The sequence below is a fragment of the Nicotiana tabacum genome, chromosome 8 (genome assembly GCF_000715075.1).
Source record: "Nicotiana tabacum cultivar K326 chromosome 8, ASM71507v2, whole genome shotgun sequence".
Classification (NCBI taxonomy): domain Eukaryota; kingdom Viridiplantae; phylum Streptophyta; class Magnoliopsida; order Solanales; family Solanaceae; genus Nicotiana; species Nicotiana tabacum.
The window spans coordinates 203,948,635-203,965,837 of NC_134087.1; the positions used below are offsets into that span (position 1 = coordinate 203,948,635).

The following is a 17,203-nucleotide window of genomic DNA, read 5'->3' on the forward strand; positions in this document are numbered from 1 at the left end:
TTTGAAGTCAGGAGCCCGCCTGGATAGCATGAGAATACATATCAAGTTCAGCAGTCAAGCCCCACCGGAAGAAGGGGAAAACATCTCAGTTTACAATTTAAGGTGGTAACAAATGGATGTCCCCGAGAGAATGGAGGATAACAAGGCAACGAGAAACACAACAGCAAGTTTAAAGACATAGATAGGACTTTTGTAATCCATAGACCATAGTCTAGTCTAGCTTCTTGTTTTATTTTGACATGGTGTAATAAGGGGGTTCAGTAAGTAGTAACAGCAACAGCAACAACAATGGAAGCCCAACTTCATGGTAGTCCCAGCTACCAAACATTCTTGAACTACACTGACCTGATTCCTTTTTAGCCAAGGATATGTAGGCAACCTCAAAAGCAAGGTGCGGTCAAACCTTTCAAAAAATGCTTCCCACGGAGTATTCAAACGGGCAAAAATCGCTCGTATCTGCTCACTTTATCTTTGCACGAAAACTCTTCGTGTTTCCGAGCAAAAAGGGGAAGCTGTGAGCACGTGATTTTTGCCCTATATGAATTACTCCCATAAATTCAAAGCAAAACAATTTCTTTCAGTATTTGCAATTTTGGAGATTTTTGTGGCATTTTCTGATAATTGTTTGCATTTGTCTGTGCATTTTTATTTTATTTAATTAATGAAAATTACAAAAATATGTTGCATTTGCATTTAGGATTTAATTTTACAAATTATTTTATAAAAATAGGAAAAATCACAAAAATAGTTTATTTTGCACTTTTAATTTTAATTTTTGAATTTTGGCAGTCTTTTTCCTTTAATTGGTTTTTAATTATTTGTAGTAGCAATTATTAGGGTTAATTAATTTAATGTGGTAGGATAATTTGGTTTAGGATTTAATTTAGGTTTTATTTTTAATTTTGGAAAGAAGGAAAAGATTGTTTTTTTTTAAAGAAAATGAATTGGAAAAAAGGAAGGAAATAAGAGGGTTTAAATCTGGGCCAAAATCAACCCAGATTTCCCCAGCCCAAACATAACCACCCAGTACCTGGCACAACCCGCGCCTGACCCGGTCCGTATTTCCCCTCAAACGAAACGACGTCGTTTCGATCGGTATTGATCTGAGTCGTTGATCTCCACTTGATCGAACGGCTCAGAACTAAAGCTTTGGGAATATATATATGTCCTAATGTCCTACCTCCCCCCCCCCCCCTCACTTCATCATTCCAATACCCCCTATCAGAGAACCCAGACCTAACCCTAGCTGAGCCGCCCCTAAATCTACCACCGTCCGGTGGCGGCGCCACCTCCAAACGCCACCAAAACAACACCCCATGACCCCCTTACTCCCCTCTTTCTAAATCCCGGATCAATTTCCTTCGAATCTGCCCGAAGCTCCGCGAATATTAAATCTGAGGTCAACCCCAAAAGTTCAAAATCAGTTTTTCTGTCAATCCTGGTAGCATGCATGTTCGGGAGGTGCTGTTCTATCAAGCTTTGAGGTTCGAACTAGGCGAAACAGATGTCGCTCAGTTGTTCTTGACAAAGAACAAAGGATCAACATAAGCTTGGCCTAGTTCTTTGTGCCTGCCCAATTTCGAGTCCGATTGGTGAGTTTCTATCCCTCAGCATGACCTATTGTGTTTTTATTTCACCTTTCCGTCCCTCTTCTTTTATTCTTCTTTCCTCTGTTTAAAGATTTGACTTATCTTCCGATGTTTTGAGTTGTTTTCTGTTCCCTCTATTTTTCTTTCAAGTCCCTTTAAAAATATGTGTGTTCTTGATTTGTTGGGTTATAGTCAAGCCTCTGATTTTCTCCCGTTTATGTTGGCCTCATTAGTCTGGTTTAATTAGTTTATTCTGGTCTATTCATTGGGTTAGTTAATTCCTTGTTTGTTTGTACTGGTCAATCAATCAACCAGTTCAGTTTTAAGAAATCGTTTGTGTGTTATTTTTGTTGTTACCAATTTAGTTGGGTTCATTTAGCTATTTGGGCTTTGGGTCTGACCCATCTATAAAGGAAGGGCAGCCCGTTCACTTGATTCAGCCGTGGGTAAGTTTGACCCATGTCTCATTTGGGGTTTAAGGTAAATAGCAGGGGTATGAGGGTTAGTTTGGGTAGTCTTAGTGAGGTAATCTACTTGTAACTGTCTGGGAAGCTTCTAGGAAGCTAGGGGGGACGACTTGGCAAAATCTGAATTTGAACTAGAGGTGTTAAGCTAAAATGAAAATTAAAAAGGGACCAAAGGGCAAAAATAAACTCTTGAGGCTTGCCCTAATGCCTTGCCTATAAAGGCATCTCTACCTTGCCTTTCAAGGCAGGGATTCAAGAGCTAAAATACAGAACCAAGAGACTTTAAAGAGAATAAAAATTCTGGAAAACAAAAATAGCTGAAACTTCTGCAGAAAATACTGTTTCATTGGGTTTGAGCTTTATAATCTGAAATCCTCTTCTTCCTGAATCGATTTTCCTGATTGTTTGAGCTTAGAAATGGTTTGAAACTTAGTCATTAAGGTTGGTTCTGAGGTCAGCTGATTTAATTGGGTGTTTGAGACTGGTTTTTGGGCAGCAGTACTTCATTTCTGGGTTTTGAACATGCTTTGTTGGTCTGTTTCTGTTACTGGAACCTGCTACTGATCCCTGTTGTCTACTGTTGATTCTACCTTTTTCTTATTTCGTTTAATTCTAGGTATTCCCCGATTCTATATGAGATGAAATGCAAGTATGAGAGCTATAATTACATGAAGATCCTCATGAATGAATATTGTTTTCCTTTTAATCATCAATATTAGTTGTTTGCTTGGAATTTCTGGAGTTTAGTGGTATATTGTAATGGCATTTAGCCTGATCTGTCCATTTTAATATAATAGTAGTATGTTATTCCTTAGAAAACTCATGTTGCCTTTCTTTTGTGATGAAACACATGGTCTGATGGTTTGATTGTATGTAAGTAGTTCAGGACATTTGGATCTTGTATATAGAGACTGTGATTTAAGTCATTCACTGTTTGGTATGCATATGTTCAAGCATGTGGTTAGACTTTGTTGAGTTTTAGCTTATCATCTAGTTTTGTCTGAAATCAGAGTGCATTCGATTAAAGGGGGTGACTGCCTGCTTTGTGGGAATAAAACTTTATGAATACTGGTCTGATTGGCATAAGTCTCTGGCGACTCAAGGTAATTAGGTGCATGCATTGGGTTGAGAATGAATTTTTGATTTGTTTAGATCTGTAAAAAATTTCTATAGTAGGATAAGGTCAAAATGCATTACTCATAGTGATACAAGTTAAAAACTAAATCGAACATGCTGTCCGTTGATGAGAATTCCATTGTCATTGCTTGCTAAGAAAAACTAGATCAAACATGTTGTTGAATATCGCTGGGTTTTGGCCTGCAGGGACTCGATGATGAGTTCTCCACTCAAACCTGTTGGGGTTTCGAAATTGGGCTCATTCTTGGGACCAAGCTTAACAGCTTCTTCGAGTATGATTTGGGTCGTAATTGCGGCCCAGTCACGCCCAGGCCTTTCGCTAGCCTTCCTGGATCTGGACTTCACATAGGAAGCCCATTTGTGGCCTTTGATTGTTAATTAAACGACCATAGGGAACTTTAACTTCATCGAGTGTTAAGTAATTCAGCCTTTAAAACAATTGAGGTGAACGATGTTAATGACACCAATAGTCTATGGCCCTCATAATTTTAAAAATAAGAATTTTAGGCAATTAAATTTGAGGCGTGCCATTTAGCGAATTTTCCATGTACCTCATAAAATTAAAAATGCATAGTCGCTTTAGGGCATTATTTAATAATTTTACTTTCTTAAACTCGGGTGCGCATTTCATGTGACCCAAATCAAATCTTAAAACGTTGAATGAAATATGTTTAGGATTATGGGTGCATTTCATGTGGCGTGATCCAAAGACGTGTTTTAAACGACATTCAATCTTCGTTTAAAAATAATTAAAAGCGGTTAAATGTTACAATTATATCATAGGTTAAAACCTGTACTAGAATCAGATAATAGGCCAATTATAACAGTTGAGCGACCGTGCTAGAACCACGGAACTCGGGAATGCCTAACACCTTCTCCCGGGTTAACAGAATTCCTTACTCGGATTTCTGGTTCGCGGATAGTTAAACAGAGTCAAACTTTTCCTCGATTCGGGATTAAAACCGGTGACTTGGGACACCATAAAACTCCCAAGTGGCGACTCTGAATCTTTTAACAATAAATTCCATTTCGATTGTCCTTTAATTGGAAAAACTCCTTTATTTATACCCTTCCGGGGTGTAATGAAAAAAGGAGGTGTGACACCACCAACAATGAACTCCTAACTCCTTTATTTTAAATCCTTTTTATCAATCATCACAACAAGTGTCAAATATTTAAATAACAGCGGAAATATGAATTTAGAGCAGAAGACTTAGATAAGCTGGACAATAATGCGGAAATCAACATATGCCTCTACCCAAGAACTTGTGTCACATCACTCACGGACTACTAAGAGTACTAAATACAATCGTTTAAAAGAAATATAACACTGTTTGTCTCGAATACATGAGATAACATAATGAAATATAAGATAGAGGAGACGCCGGGCCTGCGGACTTCTGCAAGGCTACCTCGATGTCTCGGTGGACTGAAGGCTGGCACCCGAGCTACTGCTGCTGTCCGGCACCTGGATCTGTGCAAAAAAGCACAGAGTCTAGTATCAACACAACCGACCCCATGTGCTGGTAAGCGTCTGGCCTAACCCCGGCGAGGTAGTGACGAGGCTAGGACCAGACTCCAAATAAACCTGTACAGTTATATAATATGTGGCGGAAAAGTAAACAAGTAATAAGCAATTAAAGCTGGGGAAGGGAAACATGCTTCAGGGATAGCAGTTAAAGCAGCATATCAAGAATAATATGGAAACAACAACTTAACTTCTAACACGGATAAAGGGAAATAAAGGCAACTTTCATTTTCAATTTCATCTTGTTGCAGGCGTGCAATCCGATCCCATTTCTCATATCTCGTGGTAGGCGTACCACCCGCTCCCATTTCATTAACTCTTGTGGTAGGCGTACCACCCGCTCCCATTTCATCAATCTCGTGGTAGACATACCACCCGCTCCCATTTCATTATATCTTGTGGTAAGCGTACCACCCGCTCCCATTTCATCATATCTTGTGGTAGGCGTACCACCCGCTCCCATTTTATCAATCTTGTGGTAGGCATACCACCCGCTCCCATTTCATCAATCTTGTGGTAGGCGTACCACCTGCTCCCTTTTTATAGTTCATCACACAATTACACGAAATCCCGGCAAGGGAGCATAAGCAATATGATAACCTCACGGCAAGGGAACAAAAGCAATATAATAGTTTTCCGGTAAGGGAACAAAAGCAATATAATAGTTTTCCGGCAAGGGAACAAAAGCAATAACCAATATTGACTTAGCTTGTACTTAGCTCAAAATAATGACAATGTTCAATCATAAATAAGATCTACGAGGATGAACCAAATCTTTGCTCAATATATAAGATCATTAATTAAAGCATCTGAAATGTCATTTAAGAACACAACAATGTTCAGTTTAAGACTCACGGTCATGCTCTTCACCAACGTATAGATGCTCGTCACCATGCCTATATGTCGTACAAAACAAGAAGCAAGTAGCAAATATGACTCAACTCATAATCCCTCAAGCTAAGGTTAGACCGAACACTTACCTCGATGCCTTGAACACAACTCAAGTCTCAACTATAGCTTTACCCCTTGATTCCACCACCAATCCGCTCGAATCTAGTCAAAAATTACTTAATTGCATTAATAAACGCTAAATGAATCAACCCCAATGCATGAAAATGAGTTTTCCAAAGTTTTACACAAAAAGTCAAAAATCACTCCCGGGCCCACGTGGTCAAAACCCGAGGTTCGAACCAAAACCCGATTACCCATTCCCCCACAAACTCAAATATATAATTTGTTTTGAAATCGGACCTCAAATTGAGGTCCAAATCCCTAATTTTTGAAAAACCTAGGTTCTACCCAAAACACTCAATTTCCCCCATGAAAATCTTTGATTTTAGGTTGAAATCATGTTAAAAGATGATAAGAATTGAAGAAAGTTGGTTAAAAGCGACTTACAATTGATTTAGAGAAGAAAGGATTCTTGGAAAATCACCTAAGTGTGTTTGGGTTTGAGAAAATATGAAAATATAGGGTTCAAAATCGGTTAAGTATAGAAAAATGCAGGTCTCAGATATGGGAAATGCGAACAGGGGTTCGCAATTGCGAACCCCGACCTCTGCTAACATGGAAAATGCGAGATAGTGCAAACCCTTCAGAAATATCGGACCTTCGCATTTGCGAAAGAAATGTCGCATTTGCGACATGTTGGTCGCATTTGCGATCACTGGCTAAGCTGGGATGTTCCGCATTTGCGAAATAAAGGTCGCATTTGTGACAACATGGGAATCGCATTTGCAATGATAATCCTCGCATTTGTGAGAAGGGGATGGCCTGGGCTTACTTTGCAATTGCGAAAGGCCACTCGCATTTGCGAGCCAGGATTCACAAATGTGAAGCCTGCAGGCCTGCTATGCTCAACTGCAATTTTTCTAAGTTCTAAATGCAACCCGTGGCCTATCCAAAACTCACCCGAGCCCTCGGGGCTCCAAACCAAATATGCACACAACCTCAAAACCATCCTACGAACTTATCCGTGCGATCAAATCGCCAAAATAACATCATAAATATCTAATTAAACCTCAAATTCCATGAATTCTTTCAAACTTCTTAAAACATCAAATTTTACATTTAAAGTCCGAATCACATCAAACGACATCTGTTTTCAATCAAAATTTACAGAAATGACTTAAAACATATATAAGACTTGCCCGGGCGCCGGAACCAAAATATGGGCCCGATACCATCGCTTTCTAATCAGATTTCATTTCAAATTTCCTTAAACATTTTCAGAAAATAATTTTACTCAAAAATTCATTTCTAGGGCTTGGGACCTCGGAATTCGATTCCGGGCATATGCCCAAGTCCCATATTTTCCTACGGACCATCCGGGACCGTCAAATCATGGGTCCGGGCCCGTTTACCCAAAATGTTGACTAAAGTCAAATTTATTCATTTTAACATAAAAACTTGGCATTTTTCACAAAATTTCAGATTTAAGCTTTCCGGTTACGCGCTCAAACTGCGTACGCAAGTCGAGGCAAATCTAAATGGGGTTTTAAAGGCCTCGGAAGCACAGAGTTGATTGAAAACAGGTGATGACCCTTTGGGTCGTCACATTCTCCACCTCTAAAATAACCGTTCGTCCTCGAACGGAAAGAAGAAGGAAGTACCTGAGTCGGGGAAAAGATGGGGATAACGGCTCCGCATATTGGACTCGGACTCCCAGGTCAATGACTCAGGAGGCTAACCTCTCCACTGAACACGAACAGAAGGGAAACTCTTAGATCTCAACTGACGAACCTGCCGGTCTAGAATAGCTACCGGCTTCTCCTCATAAGACAAGTCTTTGTCCAACTGGACAGTGTTGAAATCTAACACGTGGGATGGATCGTCGTGATACTTCCGAAGCATGGACACATGAAACACTGGATGCACGGCTGATAAGCTCGGCGGCAATGCAAGTCTATAAGCCACCTCTCCCACTCGATCAAAAATCTCGAACGGGCCAATAAACCTAGGGCTAAGCTTGCCCTTCTTCCCAAATCTCATCACGCCCTTCATAGGCGACACTTAGAGCAATACCCGCTCACCAACCATATAAACCACATCTCGAACCTTGCGGTCTGCATAACTCTTTTGCCTGGACTGAGCTGTACGAAGCCTATCCTGAATGATCCTGACCTTATCCAAGGCCTCCTGAACCAGATCCGTACCCAACAACCGAGCCTCTCCCGGCTCAAACCATCCAACGGAAGATCGACACCGCCTCCCATATAAATCCTCATAAGGAGCCATCTGGATACTCGATGGTTAGCTGTTGTTGTAGGCAAACTCTGCTAAGGGCAAAAACTGATCCCACGAACCTCCAAAGTCAATAACACAAGCTCGGAGCATATCTTCCAAAATCTGAATAGTCCGCTTGGATTGCCCGTCCGTCTGAGGATGAAATGTTGTACTCAACTCAACCTAGGTGCCCAACTCTTCCTAAACTGCTCTCCAAAAACACGAGGTAAACTGCGTACCTCGATCCGAAATGATAGATACAGGCACACCATGAAGGCAAACAATCTCCCGGATATAGATCTCAGCTAACCTCTTGGATGAATATGAGACTGCCACAGGAATGAAATGCGCTAACTTGGTCAGTCTATCAACAATGACCCAAACTGCGTCAAACTTCTTCCGAGTCTGCGGAAGTCCAGTAACGAAGTCCATAGTGATCCGCTCCCACTTCCATTCGGGAAGCTCAATCCTCTGAAACAATCCACCAAGCCTCTGATGCTCATACTTAACCTGCTGACAATTCAAACACCGAGCCACATATGCCACAATATCCTTCTTTATTCTACGCCACCAATAATGTTGTCGCAAATCCTGATACATCTTCGCGGCACCCGGATGAATAGAGTACCTGGAGCTATGGGCCTCCTCTAAAATCAACTCTCAAAACCCATCCACATTGGGCACACAAACTTGACCCTGCAATCTCAAAACTCCACCATCATCTAAGGTAATCTGCCTGGCACCTCTGCACTGCACCGTGTCTCTAAGGACACACAAATGGGGATCATCAAACTACCGATCATGGATACGCTCCAATAATGAAGAACGAGCGACCATGCAAGCTAATACTCGACTAGGCACAGAAATATCCAACCTCACAAACCGATTGGCCAAAGCCTGAACATCCAAAGCAAGCGGCCTCTCACCGACCAGAATATAAGCAAGACTGCCCATACTGGCTGACTTTCTACTTAAAGCATCGGCCACCACATTGGCCTTCCCTGGGTGATATAAGATAGTAACATCATAATCCTTCAACAACTCCAACCGCCTCCTCTGCCTCAAATTCAACTCCTTTTGCTTGAACAAATACTGAAGACTCTTGTGATTCGTGAACACCTCACACGCCACGCCATACAGATAGTGCCTCCAAATCTTCAATGCGTGAACAATGGCTGCCAACTCTAAGTCATGAACCGGATAGTTCTTCTCATAAATCTTCAACTGCCTCGAAGCATAGCAATGACCTTGCCATCCTGCATCAACACTACACCAAGCCCAATACGGGAAGCATCACAATAAACTGTGTAAGGCCCTGAACCTGTGGGCAAAACTAACACCGGTGTCGTAGTCAGAGCTGTCTTGAGCTTCTAAAAGCTCGCCTCACACTCGTCCGACCATCTGAACTGGGCACCCTTTTAGGTTAACCTGGTCATCGGGGCTGCAATAGATGAGAACCCCTCCATAAACCGACGATAGTAGCCTGCCAATCCCAAGAAACTCCGAATCTCTATAGCTGATGCTGGTCTAGGCCAGTTCTTGACTGCCTTAATCTTCTTCGGATCAACCTGAATACCCTCTGCTGATACGACATGACCCAAGAATGCAACTGAACTCAACCAGAACTCAAACTTCGAGAACTTAGCATATAGCTGACTATCCTTCAGAGTCTGAAGAACCACTCTAAGGTGCTGCTCGTGCTCCTCCTGGCTGCGGGAATATATCAATATATCATCAATTAAGACTATCACGAACGAGTCCAAATGAGGCCTGAACACTCGGTTTATCAAATCCATAAAATCTGTTGGGGCATTGGTCAATCCAAATAAAATAACCAAGAACTCATAATGCTCGTACCGAGTGCGGAAAGCTGTCTTAGGGACATCGGATGCCCTAATCCTCAACTGATGGTAGCCAGATCTCAAGTCAATCTTTGAAAATACCTTGGCACCCTGAAGCTGGTCGAACAAATCATCAATCCTCGGCAACGGATACTTATTCTTGACTGTAACCTTGTTCAATTGTCGGTAATCAATACACATTCTCATTGACCCATCCTTTTTATTGACAAATAACACGGGTGCACCCCCAAGGCGAAACATTGGGTCTAATAAAACCCTTCTCAAACAAATCCTGCAATTGTTCCTTTAACTCTTTCAACTCAGGCGGCTCCATATGATACGACGGGATAGAAATGGGCAGAGCGCCCGGTACCAGATCAATGCAAAAGTCAATATCCCTGTCGGGTGGCATACCCGGCAGGTCTGAAGGGAAAACATCAGGGAACTCACGAACAACAGGCATAGAATCAATAGAGGGAATATCAGCACTAAAATCGCGAACATAGGCTAAATAGGCCAAACACCCCTTCTCGACCATACGCCAAGCCTTCACATACGATATAACACTACGGGTAGAATGACCTGGAGTACCTCTCCACTCTAAACGATGCATACCTGGTAAAGCTAAGGTCACAGTCTTGGCATGACAGTCCAAGATAGCGTAGTAAGGTGATAACCAGTCCATCCCCAACATAACATCGAAGTCGACCATGTCTAAAAGAAATAAATCCATACGAGTCTCAAGACCCCCAATCACAACTACACAAGAGCGACTAACTCGATCTACCACAATAGAATTGCCCATCGGTGTAGACATATAAATAGGAATACTCAACGAATCACTAGGCATGACCAGATACGGTGCAAAATAAGATAATACATACGAGTATGTAGACCTTGGATCAAATAACATTGAAGCATCTCTATCACAAACCAGAACCGTACCTGTAATCACTACGTCTGAAGCCTCAGCCTCGGGCCTGGATGGGAGAGCATAACATTGGGGCTGGGCCCCACCACCTTGAACCACATCTTTGGGACGACCTGCTGCTGGCTGGCCCCCACCTCTAGTGGCCTGAGCTCCACCTCTAGGACCTCTACCTCCATATCTAGCACCTCTACCCCCACCTCTAGCTTGCTGGGTGGGCTGTGGAACATCTGGTGCCTGAACCATAGGCACGAGAACCCTGATGCGGAGAACTGCTCGAAGCGCGAGGGCAATACCTAGAAATGTGCCTCGTGTCGCCAAGAGTGAAACAAGCCCTCGGCTGACGACCCTGGAAACTCTGAAGCGGTGGTGCACTAATAGGTGTTAGTGATGCACTGAAGGACTGCTGATCAGAATACTGCATTTAAGGACCACGGCTACCTGAAGTACCGTGAGAAACCTGAAGAGCTGACTGAAAGGGCCTAGGAGGATGGACTCTACCATATGAATCTCTACCTCCAGACGAGGTACCACTGACTCTGCCTGAATGACGGGGCCTCTTATCCGACCCATGACCACCTCCTTACGATAGAACCATCTCAACTCTATGGGCCACATTGGTCGCCTCCTAAAAAGTGATGGTAAGTGTCTGGCCTAACCCCGGTGAGGTAGTGACGAGGCTAGGACCAGACTCCAAATAAACCTGTGCAGTTATATAATATGTGGCAAAAAAGTAAACAAGTAATAAGCAATTAAAGCTGGGGAAGGGAAACATGTTTCGGGGATAGCAGTTAAAGCAGCATATCAAGAATAATGTGGAAACTACAACTTAACTTCTAACACGGATAAAGGGAAATAAAGGCAACTTTCATTTTCAATTTCATCTTGTTGCAGGCGTGCAACCCGATCCCATTTCTCATATCTCGTAGTAGGCGTACCACCCGCTCTCATTTCATTAACTCTTGTGGTAGGCGTACCACCCGCTCCCATGTCATCAATCTCGTGGTAGGCGTACCGCCCGCTCTAATTTCATCAATATCGTGGTAGGCGTACCATCCACTCCCATTTCATCATATCTTGTGGTAGGCGTACCACCCGCTCCCATTTCATCAATCTTATGGTAGGCGTACCACCCGCTCCCATTTTATCAATCTTATGGTCCCATTTCATCAATCTTGTGGTAGGAGTACCACCCGCTCCCTTTTATAGTTCATCACACAATTAAACGAAATCCCATCAAGGGAACATAAGCAATATAATAACCTCCCGACAAGGGAACAAAAGCAATATAATAGTTTCCCGGCAAGGGAACAAAAGCAATAACCAATCTTGACTTAGGTTGTACTTAGCTCAAAATAATGACAATGCTCAATCATAAATAAGATCTACGAGATGAACCAAGTCTTTGCTCAATATAGAAGATCATTAATTAAAGCAACCGAAATGTCATTTAAGAACACAACAACGTTCAATTTAAGACTCACGGTCATGCTCGACACCAACGTATAGATACTCGTCACCATGCTTATACGTCGTACTCAACAAGAAGCAAGTAGAAAATATGACTCAACTCCTAATCCCTCAAGCTAAGGTTAGACCGAACACTTACCTCGATGCCTTGAACACAACACAAGTCTCAACTATAGTTTTACCCCTTGATTCCACCACCAATCCGCTCGAATCTAGTCACAAATTACTTAATTGCAGCAATAAACGCTAAATGAATCAACCCCAATGCATGAAAATGAGTTTTCCAAAGTTTTACCCAAAAAGTCAAAAATCGCCCCCGGGCCCACGTGGTCAAAACACGAGGTTCGAACCAAAACCCTATTATACATTCCCCCACGAACTCAAATATATAATTTATTTTGAAATCAGACCTCAAATTGAGGTCCAAATCCCCAATTTTTGAAAAACCTAGGTTCTACTCAAAATACCCAATTTCCCCCATGAAAATCTTTGATTTTAGGTTGAAATCATGTTAAAAGATGATGAGAATTGAAGAAACTTGGTTAAAAGCGACTTACAATTGATTTGGAGAAGAAAGGATTCTTGAAAAATCGCCTAAGTGTGTTTGGGTTTGAGAAAATATGAAAAAATGGGGTTCAAAATCAGTTAAGTATAGAAAAATGCAGATCTCAGATATGGGAAATGTGAACAGGGGTTTGCAATTGCGAACCCCGACCTCTACTAACATGGGAAATGCGAGACTGGGTTCGCATTTGCGAACCCTTCAGAAATACTGGACCTTCGCATTTCCGAAAAAAATGTCGCATTTACGACTTCCGCATTTGCGACTTCCGTATTTGCGACACGTTGGTCGCATTTGCGATCACTGGCTAGGCTGGGAAGTTCCGCATTTGCGAATAAAGGTCGCATTTGCGACAACATGGGAATCGCATTTGCGATGATAATCCTCACATTTGCGAGAAGGGCTGGCCTGGGCTTACTTCGCAATTGCGAAAGGCCACTCGCATTTGCGTTATCGCATTTGCAAGCCAGGATTCGCAAATGCAAAGCCTGCATGCCTGCTATGCTCAGCTGCAATTTCTGCAATTTTTCTAAGTTCTAAATGCAACCTGTGGCCTATCCAAAACTCACCCGAGCCCTTGAGGCTCCAAACCAAATATGCACACAACCTCAAAAATATCCTAAGAACTTATCCGTGCGATCAAATCGCCAAAATAACATCATAAACATCGAATTAAACCTCAAACTTCATGAATTCTTTCAAACTTCTTAAAACATCAAATTTTCCATTTAAAGTCCGAATCATATCAAACGACATCCGTTTTCAACAAAATTTTACAGAAATAACTTAAAACATATATAAGACCTGTACCGGGCGCCGGAACCAAAATACGGGCCCAATACCATCGCTTTCTAATCAGATTTCATTTCAAATTTCCTTAAACATTTTCAGAAAACAATTTTACTCAAAAATTTATTTCGGGCTTGGGACCTCAGAATTCGATTCCGGGCATACGCCCAAGTCCCATATTTTCCTACGGACCCTCCGGGACCGTCAAATCATGGGTCCGGGTCCGTTTACCCAAAATATTGACCGAAGTCAAATTTATTTATTTTAACATCAAAACTTGGCATTTTCACAGAATTTCATATTTAAGTTTTTCGGTTATGCACCCGGATTGCGCACGCAAGTCGAGGCAACTCTAAATGAGGTTTTCAAGGCCTCAGAGGCACAGAGTTAATTGAAAACAGGTGATGACCTTTTGGGTCGTCACATATCCGCTATGTATAACTGTTCGCGATTTCAATATGGAATTGAGTATCACCAATGAGAACACAGTTGCAGGTTTGTGATTCTAATTTTTCTATCAAATTCTGGTTGTATGGCAATGTACTACACATTATGTACATTTTATCTACAAATAAAGTACATGTCAGAGTAAAAAATATATCAGTATGGAATTTCATTATATCTACAAATTGTATACATTTATTCTACAATAAAACTACATAATATTTGAAAAAGTAATATGAAATACAGAATTTCAATATTTCTACAAATTATCTAAAAAAATTCTACAAACTATTCATAACAGTATTTATATTTATTTTCATGTAGGTTCGTTTGGAACACTAAAGTTACTTGATATGTCAACTTCTCCCATTATAGAGGAACATGAAAGTATAATAATAGCAGATAGTACACAAAGTTCTATTGAAGTAGGACAAGTATACCAAGATAAGGAAACAATTGCAACTGCAATGAAGCACTATTCTGTCATGCACAAGTTCCAATTCAGGGTTAAAAGATCTAGTGCTAGAAGGTATGAACATGTGAATGGTCAAAGATCATTATTTTTTTAATTTTGTAATTTTTTACTTTTTCAGTTTTTTCTTGTGATAATGTTTATCAGTATTGTAGATTAATTGTAGTTATGTTGTATATAAATTATATAGTGTGATCGTTTAAGCTAAAACATTTTTTTCTTTTTAAATCTACATTTTAAACCAATGTTTAAATTGCATTTATTTTGTAGCTACTGGCTGATATGTGTTGGTGAAAACTGTACATAGCACTTCAAGGCAACTAGCATAAATGATTCCGCAATGTTCAAGGTCAGAAATTTCAACAGCAAGCACACATGCTCTTTAATGGACAATACATTCATACAATGCAAACCTACTACCATGGTTGTTGGTAGCATGGTTATTCCAAAATATTCTGACCCTAAAACAATTTACACACCAAAAGACATACAATTTGACATGTTGTCTGAACACGACGTGAATCTAACCTACACGCAAGCTTGGAGAGCAAAGGAAAAGGCTTTACAGTTTTTGAGAGGTCATCCTACTAACTCCTACAGCAAATTGCCTAGTTATTTGTATATTCTAAAGAAGACTTATCCGGGGTCTGTAGTTAAATTGAAGAAGACGGGCGATGACTGCTTCTTGTATGTATTTGTTGCGATTTGTACGTCAATTAGTGGTTGGGAATATTGTAGGCCAGTTGTAGTAGTTGATGGGACCTTCTTAAAGTCAGCATACATGGGAATAATGGTAACAGCTAGTACAATGGATGCAGCAGGTATTTGTAGTACTTGCAGATTTATTGTATATATATATACATATATATTGTAGATATATTGTAGAGAAGTCGTAGTTTGTATGTATATGTCTTGTTCTGCATTTTGCATGCATCCAATTAATTGTTTTTTGCCACATAATGTAGGTACCATATTACCATTGGCATATGTTGTTGTTGATTCAGAAAATGAACGCATCATGGAAGTGGTTTTTTGAGCAATTCAAACATGCATATGGTGAAAGACTAATATATGTGTTGTTTCGGATCGAAATGAGAGTATCTTGAAGGCAACATCTATTGTTTATCCTGGCATGCCACGTTATTTTTGCATGTGGCATATTTGGACAAATATATGGGCAAAGTTCAAGAAGGGAAATCTAAGTTAAGTGAACTATACTTTGCCACGGCACGGTCATACACGCTTGATGAATTTAATGAAAGGATGTCAAAGATTGAAGAGATTGACCCCCGTATTAAAGCATACTTATACGATATTGGCTATCATAGATGGTCTCGAGTACATGCTACGGTGAACAGAACTTGGACTATGACATCAGACATTGTAGAGTCGTTGAATGCTGTAACAAAATATGCAAGAGAGCTACCGATAGTAGAACTATTATAGTATATGAGGACCCTTCTTGAACGTTGGACGAAGGAAAAGTTATTGAAATCAAAGGGTACATTCGCATACCTTGGGTATAAATTCAACAAAGAGTTAGATGACAACAGAACATTGTCGTACAAACTTAGAGTAAGATCTGATCATTTACTGAATCAAATTAATTTATACAGGACAATGTAGATATCTTGTAGAAACTTTGTAGATATTTTGTACATAGCTTGAGTTTAACCGTATATGAATTGTTTTTTGTTTGTAATGTAATCATAGGTGAGGGATTCAACAGACTACGTCCATACAGTACTAGATGGTGTGAGGCGCTACATTATTTGTCTTGAAAATAAGAGATGTAGTTGTGGGCAATTCCAGCTTGATGAACTTCTTTGTCCACATGCTTTGGCTGCTTTAAGACACAGGGATGAGTCTTTTGAAGAATATTATTCTCCTTATTACACAAGGGCGAACCTCTTGCGTACTTATGAAATACCAGTAAATCGCCTTCCTGATGAAAGCAAATGGAATATGCCACAACATAAATCTGAAGAAGTAGTAAATCCATCTACATGAGAGAAAAGGCAACCAGAAAGACCTCAAAAAGAAAAATACAAATCATATGATGAAGTAAATTCAAAGAAGTACAAGGTTTCATGTGGCAATTGCGGGGGAGAAGGGCATAACAAAAGATCTTGCAAGAATTCACCCAAAAAGAAATAAAATTTTATATAATTAACAGAATATTGCATTAAAATTGTTGGTAAGTTAAGGATAACAGATTTTGATGTGTAATTCTTGAGGTTTTTGAAGATCATAATGTAGTTAGTTAGGATTTTTCTGTATTGACATAATACTTTCATAGAGTGATTTGTTTATGAATGGTTTCTTTGCACAGTTGTGAATGTGTTTTTGCAATTTATCTACAATAAAACTACAAAAAAAACACATTGTTAAATATTATCTACAAATTATATACAAATGCAACTACAAAAAAACTACAATGCCTATAGCTGACATAATAGCTAGATTGTAATTAAGCTAGAAAGAAGCTATATGCTAAAAATAATGTAGATCGGGTACTTTATACATTCAACAAAATGAATGTAAAAGCAAAAAAATGTTTACTTAATGATTTTTACACTTTATATACAAAAAAAACAACAAAATAACTATATATTTTTTCCGTTGACAGAATAACTGTATAAAACTTCAATTGGAAAGGATTTATATGCTAAAAATAATGAAGATGAAGTACTATAAAGATTGACCAAGTGAATATAAAATCAACAGAATATTTGTCTTAGTTACTATACT

At 40.1% G+C, this 17,203-nt stretch overlaps 2 protein-coding genes across 2 annotated transcripts; both read left to right on the top strand.

Annotated features, from left to right (window-relative positions):
- The first annotated feature begins 14,873 nt into the window (after positions 1-14,873).
- On the top strand, positions 14,874-15,488 carry LOC142163505 (uncharacterized). Its single transcript, XM_075220799.1, has 2 exons — positions 14,874-15,273; positions 15,418-15,488. The coding sequence occupies exons 1-2, from the start codon at positions 14,874-14,876 to the stop codon at positions 15,486-15,488; spliced, it is 471 nt and encodes a 156-aa protein (XP_075076900.1).
- Positions 15,489-15,625: 137 nt separating this feature from the next.
- LOC142163506 (uncharacterized) lies at positions 15,626-16,462 on the top strand. Its single transcript, XM_075220800.1, has 2 exons — positions 15,626-15,853; positions 16,166-16,462. Exons 1-2 carry the CDS (start codon positions 15,626-15,628, stop codon positions 16,460-16,462), a joined length of 525 nt encoding a protein of 174 aa, XP_075076901.1.
- Positions 16,463-17,203: the final 741 nt, after the last annotated feature.